This window comes from Sylvia atricapilla, chromosome 9, assembly GCF_009819655.1.
Source record: "Sylvia atricapilla isolate bSylAtr1 chromosome 9, bSylAtr1.pri, whole genome shotgun sequence".
Lineage (NCBI taxonomy): Eukaryota > Metazoa > Chordata > Aves > Passeriformes > Sylviidae > Sylvia > Sylvia atricapilla.
Window position 1 is genome coordinate 24260178 of NC_089148.1, and position 16623 is coordinate 24276800.

The window sequence follows — 16623 nt, forward strand, 5'->3', positions numbered from 1 at the left end:
TTCTTTACTCAGCAAACTCTACCCTTCACCTCTGTGCCCAGAGCCCCTGAGCAGTGAAAGCCCCCGGCAGCTCCCCCGTGAGGGAGGAACCTGTGACTTTGCCGAGCTCCTCAGCCTGGAACTCCCGTGGATGTTTCCAAACTCACACGTCTTTAAATAGGGAGCAGTGGGCTGGGGGAGCTGACAGCACCAGCCCTGCCTTGGCACCAGCATTAGCGAGCTGCTGCCGTTGGGCAATTATTTCCATCCCACACCATATGGTGAGGAAAATGTTTTCAGTCACCCACGTACAAGGAGAGTTTTGCTGTGCTGGGTGCAGGATTGCCCTGCCCAGGGCTGCTGCTGCCAGAGCTGCTCTGTGCTGGGTTTGGGGATGTCCTGGGTGAGGGCAGAGTGTCTGTGCTGCTCCTGGCTTGGAAAAGCTGCTTTAGGAGGTCCTGAGGAGCATTGCTGGTCTCGAGGCCTCTGTCGAGGCTAAAGAAAGAATTATTCACCGTTTATTTTCATGGGCAGGGTTGTTAAACATTGGCAGGGGCTGCCCAGGACTGGTTATCCTGGATGTGGAAGGATGTCCTGGATGTCCCTGATGTCAGGGAAGGTTTGGATGTGGCACTCTGGGCAGGTGACAGCTGGGGACCAGCCCCAGCTTGGACTCTGACCCTGGGGTCATTCCCAGCCTCAGCGATGCTGTGATTTGTGTGATTTGTGTGAATTTTGTGATTTGTGTGATTTGTGTGAATTTTGTGATTTGTGTGTTTTTTGTGACTTTTGTTCTCTCTCGAGATGTTGAGCCTACAAGAGGAGCAGTGTGCCCAGGGCAGGGGTGAGTCTCCAGCCCTGCAGGGATCCAAAAGCCACGTGCAGGTGGCACAAGGGGACATGGGGCAGTGCTGGGCACAAGGGGCAGTACCAGGGGACATGGGGCAGTGCTGGGGGCACGGGGCAGTGCCAGGGGACATGGGGCAGTACTGGGCACAAGGGGCAGTACCAGGGGACAAGGGGCAGTACCAGGGGACAGCGACATCGATGGCCTCAGGGGATTGTGAGCAATGGGCACAGGGGGAAGCTGCTCTGCCCTGGATTCCCGTGTGCCTCTGTCACTGCAGGGGGAGGTGGCACCAGTGGGGCCCTCTCAGGCAGGGCAGAATCAGCACAGTGACATCCCCAGTGACATTCCTGGGGCTGAGAGAGGAGTAATTAGAGCCTGTGCTTTATGAACAGCCCCCCTGGCTTTGCTCCTGCTTTGAGGGCTCCTTTTGATCCGTGTCTTCTGCTGCCTGATCCGGGCTGAGTGCACTGTGCAGCCTTGTTCTGTCACTGAGAACTTAAATCACTCCAATCTGTGAGTGAGGAGCTGCTTCCCGTGCTGGGAGAATTCCTGGCGTACAGCTGGAGCTGCCAGCTCAGATGGGAGCACAGGATTCTCCCAGGGCTGGGGGAATGGGAGATAATTCCACATTTTACACGGTTGCGTCATAGACTATGCAGCAAATGGAAAATGCGTTTTATGGAGATTTTGGCATTTGCTTTCAATCCTATTAACAAAAAGCCCCACCTTTGTGCCAGGAATGCTGAAATCATTGATGACAGAGACACTCAAAAGGAAATTTCTGTTGACTCCAATGCTTGACAAAATCCCTGTTTTCATTTTCCACATGTAAGAGATTTAAATAATAATAAAAAAGAAGGCAAACGAAATGTTTCCCTTTGAAATGTCGGGGTGCTGGGTCTGTGTTTTCTGAGATCCCTTTATTCCTTGACTTACCCGCCCCTTCCAGCCCTTTTCCAAACGGGATTTTCAGGGAGTGCCTTTCCCGGCTGTGACTGATGGGACTGGCCTGGCCGAGCCCTTCTCCAGAACTTGTGCAGAAGCTGCTCTTTGGGAACTAAAGCTGACCAATCCCGAGGGCGCCCTGGGCTGTTGGGTTCAATTTTAGGCAACTTGAGACTCCTGTGGAGAGCTCTGAGCAGTGGCCTGGTGCTCCCTGGAAGGGTTTGTGCTACAGCACAGGAGGAAAGTGTTGGCCTCATTCCCGTGGTATTTGTGCAACAGGAGAAAAACCAAAATGCAGCTGAATTAGAGATTATTACCTGAGCAATCCTAGGCTAATTGGAATTCTTGCTTTTTTCTTTTTTCCTTCCTCAAAGATATTAAAATAATACTTAAAAACTAGTTTTACCTCCAGGAGCACTTTATTGATTTCCTCTATGATTCTGCTGCTCTTTGGTCACTGTGGAAATATTGAAACCTTCCAAAGTTTCTGTGGATTTGGACATAAACCACAACCCTGAAAATTCAGTGGAGTGTGGGTGGGCTTTTTGGATTTGTTGTTGTTACTGTGTCCCCTCCTTGTCCTGGCAGGATGGACACTGTCCCCTGGTGGGGTGGACACTGTCCTGGGGGATGGACACTGTCCTGGCAGAGTGGACACTGTCCTGGGGGGATGGACACTGTCCTGGCAGGGTGGACACTCTGCCTCTGTGGCCTGTGATCTGTTCCCCTGTGGAATGCTGCCTCTGGACCAAAAGAGTCTGCTGGAGTTTATTTTAGTCCCCCAATCCCATCTTGTGTCACCACCGGGAGGGAACGGGCACAGGAGAGTTAAACACACAGAAGGAAACGAAGCAAAAAGCCAAGTGTGAAGTCTGGGAATCAGTCTTGAGTATTTGTGCAAACTGTTGAACGAATACTTGCAAACAACAACTAAATTTAGCTTTTTGAAATGGTTCTAAACAAAAATATGCAGCTGAATTGCAAGGGATTATCATATGGCGTTAGCAGGGCGGGGCTGGGGGCCTGCTGCTAAAACAGCCAAGTGCAGTCGGAGGGTGGGGAAGGCTCCTGTGTGCCCTCCAGGGCAGTGTTCACTGTGCCCAGCAGCCAAAGGGCAGTGACAGCCCCGGGGACTGTCCCTGTGCTGGCACTGCCGGGCCACTGGCCACGGGCTGCCCTCCATGGGCTGGGAGGGCTTTGCCATCCTCAGGGACTCCGAGGAATACTCCTTCTGTGTGTGCACACGTCTGGTGTGAGGCTTTTCCTCTTTTATTCTTTTGGGTTTTTTCCCCTAGAATTCTTCCTGGGCTGAGGGAGGAGGTGGAGCAGAGTCAGAAGAGAGAATTCAGCCCCCAGACCAACCCTGAGTGGCACAACTGCCCTGGCCCCTGACCTGCTCATTTCCCATTGATCTGCAAATTACAGGAAAGGCAAGATACGGATCTACAAACCAACGAAACAAAATACAAAGCTGCATCTTTGCTATTGTTGATTGAGATTTACAGGATCTTTTCAATGTGAATAAATGTCCTTTGTCCTGCTCATTCAAAGAGGAGCAAATTATTTGATTGTTTGTTAAGGTCAAGCAGAAGGAACATCATTGGGCTCACTGAAGGTTACAGAGCTCTCCCTGAAATCAGATCCGGGCTGTTCCATCCTGCCTCTCTCTGGGTGATCCGAGCACTGGAAGTACCAGGACCCCCGAGGGCCCCTCCCAGGTGACAGCTGTGCGGAGTTTGTCACAGCCAAGCCCCAGATCCCGTGGGTCCTGCTCCTCAGAGCTCAGAGAGGAGCACAAACACTGATAAATGCTCTGCCCCAGAAGGGAAGGTGTTGGCCAATGTCTGATGGGCCGCTGCAGCCTCACAGGTCTGGCAGGTGAGGGAATCTGGATTTCCCTCTGGATTGCAGCTCTGTGAGACCAGAGTCCCCTCTGATGGATCAGAACTCTTGAATAAATACAAGAGTTGTTATGTAAATGGAATTGTTTGGCCTGGGTCCATCCTAGAGAGGAAGGAGGCGCAGAAAGCCTTAAGGAGCAGGTCTGGGGCTTTGCTGGTCCCGTTGTCTTGTCACAGCCCTTGGCTGGGTCCTGGAAGCCCCGTCCTCCAGGGCCCTTCCATCTCCTCCACGGCCCTCCCATTTCCTCCAGCACCCTCCCATTTCCTCCAGGACTCTTCCATTTCCTCCAGGGCCCTTCCATTTCCTCCAGGACTCTTCCATTTCCTCCAGGGCCCTTCCATCTCCTCCAGGGCCCTTCCATCTCCTCCAGGCAGCACTGACAGAACAAGAGGACACAGTCTCAGGCTGTGTCAAGGGAAATGCAGGTTGGATATTAGGAAGAAGTTTTTCACAGAAAGAGTGATAAAACACTGGAATATTTTATCTGTAGTCTATAACAGTGGAGGAGTCACTGTCCCTGGGTGTGTTTAAAGCAGACTGGATGTGGCCCTCGGTGCTGTGATGTAGTTGAGGTGTTGGGGCTGGGTTGGACTCGATGATCTTGAGGGTCTCTTCAACCTCCACATTCTGTGATTCTGAGATTTCCAGCCGTCTGGAATGGGTTTGGTTGTTCCCTTGAGAAGCTCCCGGGTCTGGGAGAGGTGACTGTGGATCTCTGGCAGCGTGGTGCTGGCAGAGCTCCACCTCTGTGAGCAGCTCAGTGCTGCTGGGAGCTCCCAGTGTTCATGGCCAGCAGTTCCCAATGGCATGGAACCTCTCTCCTAGCAGTATTTTGGACTCTTCATGCTCAGCTCGTGTCTGTGAGCAGCGGCTGCTGCCCCGCTCCTGGGGCCGGGCACTGCGGGCTGTGACACGGGGCCCCTCCCCAGCCCTCCCTTCCCCTCTCGCTCCTCACCCAGGGAGTCTGGAGCGCCGAGTGCCGCAGGAGAAGGGCACGAGTTCCTTCTGTGCACACTCGGATTCCTGCTGGCCGCTGGCAAGGTCTAATGGGCTGTGGTAATGGAGGGAGAGGCTTCCAGGAACGGGATCTGCTTTTCCCGAAACAGCCAGCGGCAGAAGCATCCTGATAACAATCAGGGGTTTTAATTGGAACGTTCTACTCCCAACCCCGTGTGATGCAAACCGTGGGCAGGGACGGAGCGATGCTCGCCCTGGCAGGGGATGAGAGGGAGATGCCACAGGGACAGCGGCACAGGCGGGGCGGGGCCGCGGGAGGGACAATCGGGACATGTGTGGGCCAGATGTGCCTGAATCACTGCGGGAGCGGTCAGGGAATCGCTCTGCAACAGCCCCAGTGCAGCGGTCCTGCAATACCCGTTCCTTAGGCAACTCCTCTGGAGCCACAGAAGAGAGGAATCCCTGTGGGCTGAGCCCAGCAAGGGGCAGGCAGGGATCTGGGGCTGGGAAGTGCCCAGCCTGGAATGTTCAATCTGGAATGTTCAATCGGGAATGTTCAGCCTGGAATGTTTAACCTGGAAAGGGGAGGCTCTGAGGGTAAACCAAGGCAGCAAACAGAGCTCCCTGCTCTGTGCGTTTGCCACAGCCTGGCAGGGGGTTCTGTGTGTGTGTGCTGGAGAAGACCCCCGGGGAAAAGAGGCTGCTCATTCCTAGTGGTCTGCAGGGAATTCACCTGTCAGGGGGGTTCTGGATTTTTTTGAAGGTCTTTGTGTGTCCCAGGAGAATTTTGGGAAATGATCTGCCAGTGGGTTTGTGTTCCTTGGTGAGAGGCTCTTGATGGCCTGGAGGGATCTGTCAGGTGGGGTGTGCCCTGGGGGAATCTCTCAGGTGGGGTCTCCAGGTGCCCTGGGGGGATCTGTCAGGTGGGGTGTGCCCTGGTGGAACCTTGGGGGGAAATGTTGGTGGGTTTGGTGTGAAGGTCTCTGGCTGCCCTGGTGGGATTTCGGGAAATAATCTGCCAATGGATTTCTGCTCCTTGGTGCAGGCTTCAAAATATCCTGGGAGAACCTTCCAGTGGATTTCAGGTCCTTGGCAAAGGTGCCCTGGTAAAAAAAAAACAGCAGATCAGTGGGTTTTAGCTCCCTGGGGAAGAGCTCTGAATGTCTTGGGCCAATTTTAGGAAATAACCCATTGGTGATGTTTCTTTCTCTGTAGTACAGGTCTCTGGCTTTCCTGTAGAATTTGGGGGAATAACCTGTCAGTGGTTTATCTGCTCGATGGTGAAGGTCTCCAGCCTGGGGTCGTTTTCTCGAGGTAGAACGTTATGAAATGGAAATACCAGAGTGCGCATCCCTCAGTTCCAGAAGGCTCTGGAGCTCCCAGCAGCTCCCAGGGGCCGTTCCCGGCGCTGTGCCTCGGCGGGGCCGCCCCTGGGCTGGGCCCGGCCAAAGGGTCAGTCCTCATCCCCCGCCCGGGGGGAGCGCCTCACGGCCGGAGCGGGGCGGGGGCGAGGGCGTTTGGGGGGCGGGGCTCGGGGGGTTTGGGGTGCGGGGCCGTGGGATTTTGGGGTGCGGGGCCCTGGGATTTTGGGGTGTAGGGCTCTGGGATTTTGGGGTACAGGGCTCTGGTGTTTTGATGTCCTGGGCTCCGGAGTTTTGGGGTGTGGGGCTCTGGGGTTTCGGGGTGCGGGGCTCTGGGGTTTTGATGTCCGGGGCTCTGGGGTTTTGATGTCCGGGGCTCTGGAGTTTTGGGGTGCGGGGCCCTGGGATTTTGGGGTACAGGGCTCTGGGGTTTTGATGTCCGGGGCTCTGGGGTTTTGATATCCAGGGCCCTAGAGTTTTGGGGTGCGGGGCTCTGGGGTTTTGGGGTGTAGGGCTCGGGGTTTTGATGTCCGGGGCTCTGGGGTTTTGGCCTCTGGGGTTTTGGGGTGCGGGGCCCGGGGGGTGAGGGCTCGGCGTGCCCGCGGGCCGGGCCGGCCGGGGGGCGGAGCGGGAAGGGCGGCACAAGAGGGCCGAGCATCCCTCCGCCGCCGGGCCGGTTGCCAAGGAGACGGCTGCGTGGCAACGGGGCTGGCAGCGGGGACCGCCCGCCGCGCACAGCCCAGCCGAGCCCGGCCGAGCCGAGCCGAGTTGGGCCGAGCCGAGCCCGGCCGAGCCGAGCCGAGCGGAGCCCAGCCGAGCCGAGCCGGGCCGAGCCGAGCCGAGCCGAGTCGAGCCCAGCCGAGCCGAGCCGAGCCGGGCCGAGCCGAACCGAGCCGAACCGAGCCGAGGCGGGCCGAGGCGGGCCGGGCGGAGCGGGCCCGCACAGCGCAGGGCGGGCGCGCTGCTCTCCGCGCTGGATGCTGCGGGGCCGCCCGGGAGCAGCCGCGCTCCGCCGCTCCCCGCCCGCAGCGCCGCTCCCGGGAGCCGCAGCGCTCGCTCGCTGTCCGCCGCCGGGGCCGGCGCGGAGCGGAGATGGTGCCGCTGGTGCGGGGCGCCGGGGGCTCCCACCAGTGGCTGCCCATCGTCCTCCTCGGCCTCTGCTGGTTCCTTCCTCGCGGGAGATTGGCCGCGCCGGGCGGAGACTTCCCGGGCTCTGCCGTGGACAACCTGGTGGTCAGGAAAGGGGACACGGCCGTGCTGAGGTAGGAGGCGGCCGCGGGCGGGCGGGATGCGGGAGGGATGCCGGAGGGATGCGGGGACGGAGGTGCTGCGGCATCGCCGAGCTGCCCGAGGCTCCGGTGGAGCTCCTGCGGGGCCGCGGCTGCTCGCGGGGTGCCCCGGGGATGCGGGGACTTGTCCCCTCGGCACCCGCGGCCCCGGGGAACTGGCTGTTCGCCCCGTTTGAACTCGATTTCGGCAGCCCTGGCTGTGGCTGGAAGTTTGGCGATGGTTGTCGGGGTGAAATGATGCGGTTTGGGCTCCCGGCAGCAGCTCGGGGCTCTGCAGAGCGAGCGGCGCGGGGCTGTGGCGGGGAGAGGACGATCAGACCCTGCCGGGAGCATTACCGCCGGAATTAGTTATTGGGATACGCGGTTCGGTATTTCCCAAGGGTCGGAAGGCTGGCCCCAGGCCCGGGGAGGTTTTGTGCTGCCCGTGGCTCTGCCTCTCCCAAAGGAGCCCGTGCTCCCGGAGCTGCTCCCGGCTGGAGCAGAATTTGTTTACCAGCAGCCAGATACCTCAGCCTACTGGAACCTTTCGTTCTGCTGTGTGCTCAGCCAGCCCCTGCCTCGACTGAATTATTCCCCCAGCCCCTATTCCAACTTTTTATCCGTGTGTTGCACTTTTGCTTTGATCCTACCACAGCTGAACCCCCATTTTCTCCTGCTCTGGAATATATGGTTGTTGCAGTTGCTTGAAGCTCCTGGCTGATGAGAAATCTGATTTAATTAGCAGCACTTCTCAGCTATGGAGTCTCTGGCTGTATTATTATTTTTTGCTGGGCTGTCACGGACGTCTCCAGGTTAAGGATGCATTTTATCCATGAGCATTTTTAATGATCCAGCAGTCTGCTGTAAAATGCTGCACGAGGCATTTTCGGTCGGGATTTGGAAGCGTTTTTAGGCTGCTCCTGTTGTAGTAGCTCCTGAAAATACAGTAGATGTCTATGTAGGGCAGCTGACAAGTGGTTTCTGTGTGTACCTCAATTATCCTCTGTATTTGGAGACGTGCTCAGGTCCTCGTGCTGTCTGTGGCACAAATGGAGAATCGCAGGAAATCGTAATTAAGTAGTGGTTTATTCGCACTGTTGCAGAGAGAGGAACTCGATGGGTTCACAGGCTGTTAAGGCACACCCAGACGCTATCAAACACGGTCAGCACCGAAATAGGTCTAAAGCTCCCTCACTAAGGATGGTGTGATCGCTCCCGGGAGGAGCTCCGGGTTCAGCTGGGGCACATCCCGGCAGCGGGCCTGGGGCTGGAGCTGGGAGCTGCCTCGGCCAGGTGGCTTACAGGGATGGAACGGGAGCTCAGCGCTGGAAACCTCGCCAGGGTCTCTCCGGGAGGGCCCCGGAGTGTTCGCTGAGGAGCCGCGGCTCCAGGAGGCGTCGGCAGCGCTGCTGAGCCCCGGCATGGAGCCGGGGGATGCTGGAATGCCGTGTGCTGCTCCTGGCTCTGATCCCCCGTGCCCTCTGATTAACTCCTCTCCTTTCCCGTGCCCTCGGCAGGCTTCCTTCAAAACTGGGGTCATTCTGTGACTTGAAAGGGGCAATGCAGGATCACAGAGGGAGAAGGAGTGAGCCCCAAGCTCTTTATCCCCAGCCTCTCACTGCCCATCACCTCTGCTCCTCTCCGCCTGTCCCTGGTTGACGCTCGTACTGTAAATATATTTAATATACACTAAAGTCATTGCTGGAGGTATTGGAAGTACTGGAAATGGGTTCTTTGTTCAAACACAAACTCCAGCGAGCTGGACAAAGCCTTTCGGGTCCTGAAAAAGGAATTTGTTCTCCCAGCTCTGGAGCCCTGTGAACCCAGCCCTGGCAGTGGCTGTGCCCGCAGCTCTTGTTCTCCCCGGGCAGGGTGGCTCTGGTGGCTCCTGTTCTCTCTGGGCAGGGTGGCCGTGGGCTCCCGTGGCCAGCACTTGTTGATTCCCACTCCCTGCTCTGAGTTCATCCTATGTGTGCCAGCGAGGGCTCCAGAATCACCCGGTCGGTGTGTGTGAGGGCAGCCCCGTGCCCAGGTCAGTCCCGTGCCCAGGGCAGGAGCAGTCCCGTGCCCAGGTCAGCCCTGTGCCCAGGGCAGTAGCAGTCCCGTGCCCAGGTCAGCCCTGTGCCCAGAGCAGTCCCGTGCCCAGGTCAGTCCCGTGCCCAGGGCAGGCATCTCCCGTGCTCAGTCACTGCCGGGGCACGGGCGGCACTGCCGCGGCTTTGAGTCAGCATTTCCCAGGAGCTGAGGGGGATTTCTGGGCTGGGGCTGGGCTGGAGCCACCCCAGGACTGCCCTGGCCAGGCTCTGGCTGGGCTCTGGCCGCGGCTGGGCCCTGAGGGATGCCCGCAGAGAGGGTTGAGGGGCTGGAACTGGGCACCACCTTTCACTGCCCAGTCCTGTTCAGTGCTGGAGGAGCAGGGGAGAGGGCACAGGGCCCCAGAGCCCCTCCTGCCGAGCCCAGGGCAGGGTGGGCTCTCCCCCCAAGTGTCATTGTCCTGCCTGAGGAGGAGCAGCTCCTTGGGCTGCTGAGGTTTCCCAGGAAAGGCCTCGGAGTGCCAACACAGAGTGAAACAAGCACTTCAGCTCCCTCATTTCCCATGGTTAATTCATGTTTCGGGGTAATCCATCCACCCTGGATCAAACACACGGCATCCTCTCGGTGCTGCAGCAGAACACGGTGAGGATCATTCCCTCCCTGTCCTGGAGCAGCTGCTCCCTGTGCTGCTGCTGCTGCTCTGCCACACCACGCTCACCCTGAGGATGGGTGTCCTCGCCACCCTGGGGCAGGCACAGGTGCCACAGGGCTGCTGGGACTCTTCTGTAGTGCCCTGGTGGCACAGGGATTGTCCCCTGGTGCCCAGGTGACACAGGGACTGTCCCCTGGTGCCTCGGTTGGCACAGGGGTGCTGGGACTATCCCCTGGTGCCAGGTGGCACAGGAGTGCTGGGATTGTCCCCTGGTGTTCAGGTGACACAGGGACTGTCCCCTGGTGCCTCGGTTGGCACAGGGATGCCGGGAGTGTCCCCTGGTGCCCAGGCCAGCCCTCCCCAACAGCAGCAGTCCCAGTACCCACGTGTTCCTTCCCAAGGGACTGGTGACTGAAGCTTTGCCCAGGACGTCACTGGGCACCTGTTTTGGTGCAGGAACTCGCCAGCACGGGGGTTTTAAGGAGGATCCCTCCATAGCTGAGGAGTTCTGTGTGTGATGAGTTGTTTCTGCTGCCTCAGCCGCTGAGGCTTGGGCCCTTTGTTTGTTTTCAGTGGGTGCTGGGTCCCCGCAGCCCCAGCGCTGTTTGTTTGCTGAAGTTATAAGAAATTCCCTCAGTAACGGAGTTATTTTGCATGGCAGAATGGTTTTGGGAGGCCGCTGATTTCCAGCAGCAGAATTCCATCCTGCATCCTTTTTGTGCTCTTCCCAGGCAGGCAGGGAAGATTTTATGAGGATCCAGGAGGAAGGGGAGAAAGGCAGTTCGAAAGGCATGGCTTTACTGAAGGAATAACTCGGTGTGTTGTGGAGTGGTGGGGATCGAGGGATCTGTGTGTGCAGAGCAGAGCGTCCCCCTGTCCCCGGCAGGATCCCCTCAGGAGGGGACCAGTGTGTGCACTGCACATCCCTCTGCTGGTGGCACCTGCGGGACACCAGGGCTTTAGGAGAGGTGACAAATGCCGAGCCCTGCGGGGGCGGCCGGTGTCCCCTGCCGTGTCCCCCCCGTGTCCCCTGTGTCCCCTCCCGTGTTTCCTCCCGTGTCCCTTCCCGTGTCCCCTCCTGTACCCTCCCGTGTCCCCTGCCGTGTCCCCCCGTGTCCCCTGCCGTGTCCCCTGCCGTGTCCCCCCGTGTCCCCGCCCCGGCTGCCCCGGGAGGCCAGAGGCCACCTGCACACAGAGGCAGGGGCTGCTGGCCCTTTCCCGGGGTGTGCGGAGGGCCGGGGCTCAGCTCGGGACGGCGGCAGAGGCGTCCTGCCGCGATGGGGAAAGCGAGAATGGCCCTTTTCCCGTGCGGGGGCTGCCCCGGGCACGGCTCAGGTGTCCCCGGGGCTGTCACACAGCCCGGGGCTCGGGGACGTGGCAGCAGACCCCTGCCATCGGACCCCCCTGCAGATGGGCATGTGCCAAGCCCAGGAGGATCAAAAGGCGTTTGCTAGCACGGAAAGGTTTTTCATCGTGCGTTTTGTTTTCCTCAAAGCTCCCCGGTGATGAAAACAAGTCTAAGTGAGAGAATCTTTATATACCTTTACAGCACCTTTACGTCGTGTCAGCGCAGCAAATTGGGCTTTAGGAGCTGTCATGGGTGGGAAATGCAGAGGATCTTTTAGCAGCGGGTGGTTAAGGAGGAGTTCAGGGAATGTGCTCTGCACTTTGTGCAATACTGTGGGTTCCTCATGGAAAGAGTCAAACCTGGAGCGGGAACACCCCGGCAGTGGTGCTCCCAAAGGGAGGAGCAGGAGCAGAGGGAGCTGCACAGCAGAGATCCGTGTCCAGCAGAGATCCGTGTCCAGCAGAGATCCGTGTCCAGCTGTGATCTGTATCCAGCTGTGATCAGAGAAGGCTGGAGAGGGCTGGAGGTCCTCTGTCAGGCAAACTTTGCACCCAAAACTGATCACCCCCCCAGCAGGATGTGGGTGCCTAATTAATATTTAAATTAATGAGAGGCCAGTGACTTTTGGAGATTGGGGTTTAGCAGTTGTTCCTTCTTTCCCGAGAAGAGCCATCCTTTATAGCTGGGAGCCTTTGCCCACGGAGCGGTGGTGTCCTGGGACAGCTGTGACACCTCTGTCACACCTCCACCCCTGGCACTTGTGTTACTGAGGCCTGGGCCCTGGGAAAGGGAGCTCTGCAGCAGGAGAGGGTGGACAGTGAGTACATTGTAATTGGAATTTTGGGATCCTCTGTCCATCCCAGCATTCCAGTGCCTGGCTGTGAGCACAGGCAGTGCTGTCTGTGCAGAGTGTAACAAATATCAATATAAAAGTTCACTTTTGCCTTTATGATTTCACAGGGTTCACTTCTTGACTTGCATATACTCTTGATATTCTGGTGAAATTTGGGATCATGAATCCTTTGGCTCCGAAGAGTTTCGTCCCTGGGATGTGACCGTGGGACGTGCAGGCTCCTGTGCACTCCCCCAGTAAATGAAGTTGTTGTTTGCATTAGAATTTCCCCTTCCCAATCCCTGCCAATTATTAAACGAGCACATTATGGCACTCGCCTCTTGTCTGGGCCGCAATAATAAATAAATTCAGCGCAAATTAAAATAATTCATCATTTTAAATGATGGTGAATGTTTCAGCTGTTCTGCAGAGGAGCTAACAAAACAAGGAGTCAGTAAGGGATAAAAACTGGGATTTGTTCCAGAGGGCTGTTCTGTTGAGGAGAAAACAGGGACTTAATGACTTTCTTCTTGTCACAGTGTGTGGGAGCTGGGAGCAGCCGATGTCCCAGGGGCTGGGCCACTGCCCCCATGGGCCAGGCAGCCCCACGGGATGGAGCAACGGGGCTGGAATGGGGCTGGAATGGGGCTGCTGCTCCTCCTGATCCCAGTGGGAATGGGGCAGGGCTGTGTCCCTGATCCCAATGGTGATGAGCTGGTTCCTGGTGTCCCTGATCCCAATGGGAATAGGGCACTGCTGCGTCCCTGATCCCAATGGGAATGGGGCAGGGCTGTGTCCCTGATCCCAGTGGTGATGAGCTGGTTCCTGGTGTCCCTGATCCCAGTGGTGATGAGCTGGTTCCTGGTGTCCCTGATCCCAATGGGAATAGGGCACTGCTGTGTCCCTGATCCCAATGGGAATAGGGCACTGCTGTGTCCCTGAGCCCAGTGGTGATGAGCTGGTTCCTGGTGTCCATGAGCCTCTCCTGGAGATCCCTGGTATCCATGAGCATCTCCTGGGGATCCACGGAGATCCCTGGTGTCCATGGAGCATGTCCTGGAGATCCCTGGTGTCCATGAGCATCTCCTGGCCCATGCACTGACCCAGCCAGGCTGGGTGTCTTCTCCTGCCCTTGGGCTGGGCTCAGGGGGCTCAGACAGGTGTGGGTGAAGCAGGGAGTGGAGTCCTCACCGCTGGGCTGGGCTGGGCTCAGCGAGGGCATGTGGGGTGCTCACAGCTCCTCCCAACCCAGATCTCTCCTTGAGAGTTTCTGTGCAGACTTTGCTCTTTGTCCATGGGCTGTGGACTGCTGAGGAGGGGGCTGGAGACCCGGGGATGGGATGGGATGGGATGGATGGATTGGATGGATTGAATGGGATTCATGGGATAGATGGGATCCATGGGATGGGGCAGCAATGGCGCTGAGGGAAGAGCAGCAGGCCCCAGGTGCAGAGCCTTGGCCACACCCAGGGGAGGAGGGGCAGCAGGAAAGCTGTTATGAAAGTGGCCTAATTAAAACGAGCAGTTTTCCCCCTGGCTGGAACAAGTGGACTAGAAAATTGTACTAGACTTTTCACTCAGAGACTATTAAAGAGCAGGAGAAGAGAGAACAAAATATAGCTTTTGTCACAGCTCCTTTTATTTCCTGGTTGGTTTTGTTTTGGGGTTTGTTTTTTTTTTCTTTTTTTTGTGGTATAGAGTCCTGCACATGGTCCGAAATTACTTTCAAATTAATTTAATTATCTTATTTAGTTTGTAATTTTTTTTTTTTTTAACCTGCATAAACCCCCTTGATGTTTCATTTCTGGTAGTGTGAAGGTGCAAGCACTGAACACAAAGCACAGCCAGGAAATTAAATGTGGATAACAAAGTCATGTGGGGGGGGACTGCAGCTGGGGCTGGCCCCAGGCTGAGGAGTGAAAATGTGAAAAAGCCTCTTCCAGCCCAGTGGTGACAGGAGCTGGGGATGACGGGCAGGGGGAGTTTGGCTGCTTGGCCCGGGCACAGGGGAGGATCAGGGCTGGGTGGGCAGGCCCAGGGTGGGCAGAGAGGACCCCGGGACACCCCCAGGCCTGCAGGAGCAGGGGACAGGGAGGAGGGCACGTTTAGATTGGATATCAGGCAGAAATTCCTCAACCCCAAGAAGAGCTAGTCTCTGGTTCTCTGGATTTCACTCAAATTCAGGGTTAGTGACTTCTCCTCCAGCTTTAGTTGGTTCAGTGTGGGTTTGGATTCTCACCTGCAGTTCCCAACATCACCCCCAGAACATTTACCCTGAGCTGTTCTCAGTGGGCTGCCGGACTCTGACCAGGATTTATTGGATTTACTTGGTTTATTGGATTTATTTGATTTATTTGATTTATTGGAGCTGTGCTGGCCACATCCACTACCCAAACACCTTCTGGGCTCCATGGACAGCTCCTGAGCATCCCCTTCCCACAGTCAGCTCTGGGTTCCTGCTCCTGCCCTGTCACAACCACCTCGACTCATGAAACACACTGAGTCACCCTTAACCTTCGATTCCACTGTTTGATTTGCATTAATACCTCAAAACAATATTCCTTCTGAGCCCCCACTCGGCGAATCTCGTAAAAGGAAAATGGATTTGGACCTGTATAAAACACAAAAAGTCACAGAATCAAAAAAGTGGATGAAATTCACAGGAATCAGGGTTTTCAAGGCAGTCAGCCCAGAACCATCACACGGGGATTAAAAATAAATTTGGTTCCAGGAAATCACCTCCTCTGCTGTTCCCTCTACTGGGCTGGTGTAAAGGAGAGCGGGAGGCAGCACAGCCTCTGCCCAGGGGAGGGTCAGCAGGGCTGGGATGGATCCCCAGGCAGGGCTGGGATGGATCCCCAGGCACACAGGCAGGGCTGGGATGGGGTCAGGAGGGGACAGGGACAGGAGGTGCTCCCCAGCACACCAGGATCTGTGTTCAGAGCCCAGACCTTCTGAGCTGGCCACTGGCTCTGTCACCCCCTGAGCTGGGCTGGGGCTCATCAAAGCCTGCACAGACCCTGGAATATCCCCAGGGAGCCTGGAATATTCCCCTGGAACTTGGGGTATTCTCATGGCATTTGGAAGATTCCCATAGAACATTCCCATGGAACCTGGGATAATCCCATGGAACTCGGAATATTCCTATGGAACCTGGGATATTCCCTGGACCCTGGGATACCCCCGTGGAGCCTGGGCTGGTCCCACCCCGGCAGCCCTGCACTGTGTGCAGGAAGCGCAGGGGCTGCTGTCCCCTCCTCCCCAGGCTCAGGGCATTTCCAGCCAGCACCTGGTGACAACCTCACAGAACCAGAGAGGGGGCACAGGAGTCGCTGCCACATTTGGGGACAAAACACTTCCTTCCTAAATTGATCAAATTCAGATCTCATAAACTCATAAAAAGCAGACGAACCACGAGAGGCAGGGCACTTCTGCTGGGAGAGTTTGGCTGTGGAAGAGCCCTCCCTGCCGGGCTGTGTGCAGGGGCTGGGCTGGGCTGGGATTCCCGGAGCATTCCCGGAGCATTCCCGGAGCCCGCAGTGCCCGGGGCCAGGGGAAGGTCCCTGCCGCGGCAGAAGCTTTGGAAGGAGATGAGCTTTAAATTCCCTGCCAAAGCCAGCCCATTTGTCCCTGTGAGAATTCTGTGTTTATAGAATTGTTTGGTTTGTTTGGGTTGGTTTCAGTTCTGTTTTGCTTTGGTTTGGTATTTTTCGTGGCTTTGTTTGCTTTCACTTTCCCCTGTTGTTGTGCTGTGGGCCGTGTGGTTTGTTCCAGCAGCTGTGTGCAGCAGCCCCATTTGGGTTTTCTGGGCACAGTGGCCCCCAGCCCCTTCCCTCTCAGCACAGCTCCGTGGGATCCACATCCTGACCCTGCTCTGGGGGAGCTTTTTAACATTCCTGTGCCTCAACAAAACGGAGACTGTTCCTGTAGAGCTTCCAAAAACATTTTCACCAGCGCAGAAAGATCTTTAAATAGTCCTCGCTGAGTGAGGCTGCTAATTTGCATGACAGCTTGATTAAACGTAACCTGCTTCCACACTTAATTTATTTTGAAACTGCCCAACATTTTCATTCCGTGCCATTAATTTTACATTGCTAGCCCGGCTTGGTTATTCAGGGAGGAAGGTGATTTTATCATCCTCGTTGGTGTAAGTTCAGATCCACGCTGAAGAATGGTCTGCAGGTGTAATAAATAACCAAGGCCTCAGCTCCACGTGTGGGTCTGGTGGTGTTGATGCAGGAGGAAATGAAGGTTGGGGTGGGTTGATGATCATCTCTGACTCCAGCAGGACTCGGGCTCCACATTGCCACGTCTATTCCCAGAGTGTGGGGTTGGGGGCCCAAAAAGGCAGTCCTGGAGGGTGCAGCTTCCCCAGGTGCTCCATTTTCCCCAGGAAGGGATATTTTTAGGGAAAGGGAGCCTCAGATGCTCTGGCAGAGCCGTGGCACTTGGCTCTTGCCGTGGCTCTGTCACAGACGTGGGCCCAGCTCTGCTC

General features: G+C 56.7%; 1 protein-coding gene across 2 annotated transcripts in view; it reads left to right on the top strand.

Moving 5' to 3' along the window:
- The first annotated feature begins 7086 nt into the window (after positions 1 to 7086).
- Positions 7087 to 16623, top strand: part of NEGR1 (neuronal growth regulator 1) — a 169262-nt gene continuing 159725 nt past the window's right edge. For both annotated transcript variants that reach the window (XM_066325306.1, XM_066325307.1), the window contains exon 1: positions 7087 to 7256. In XM_066325306.1, the coding sequence (XP_066181403.1) occupies positions 7087 to 7256 (170 nt within the window). The remainder of the gene's footprint in view (positions 7257 to 16623) is intronic.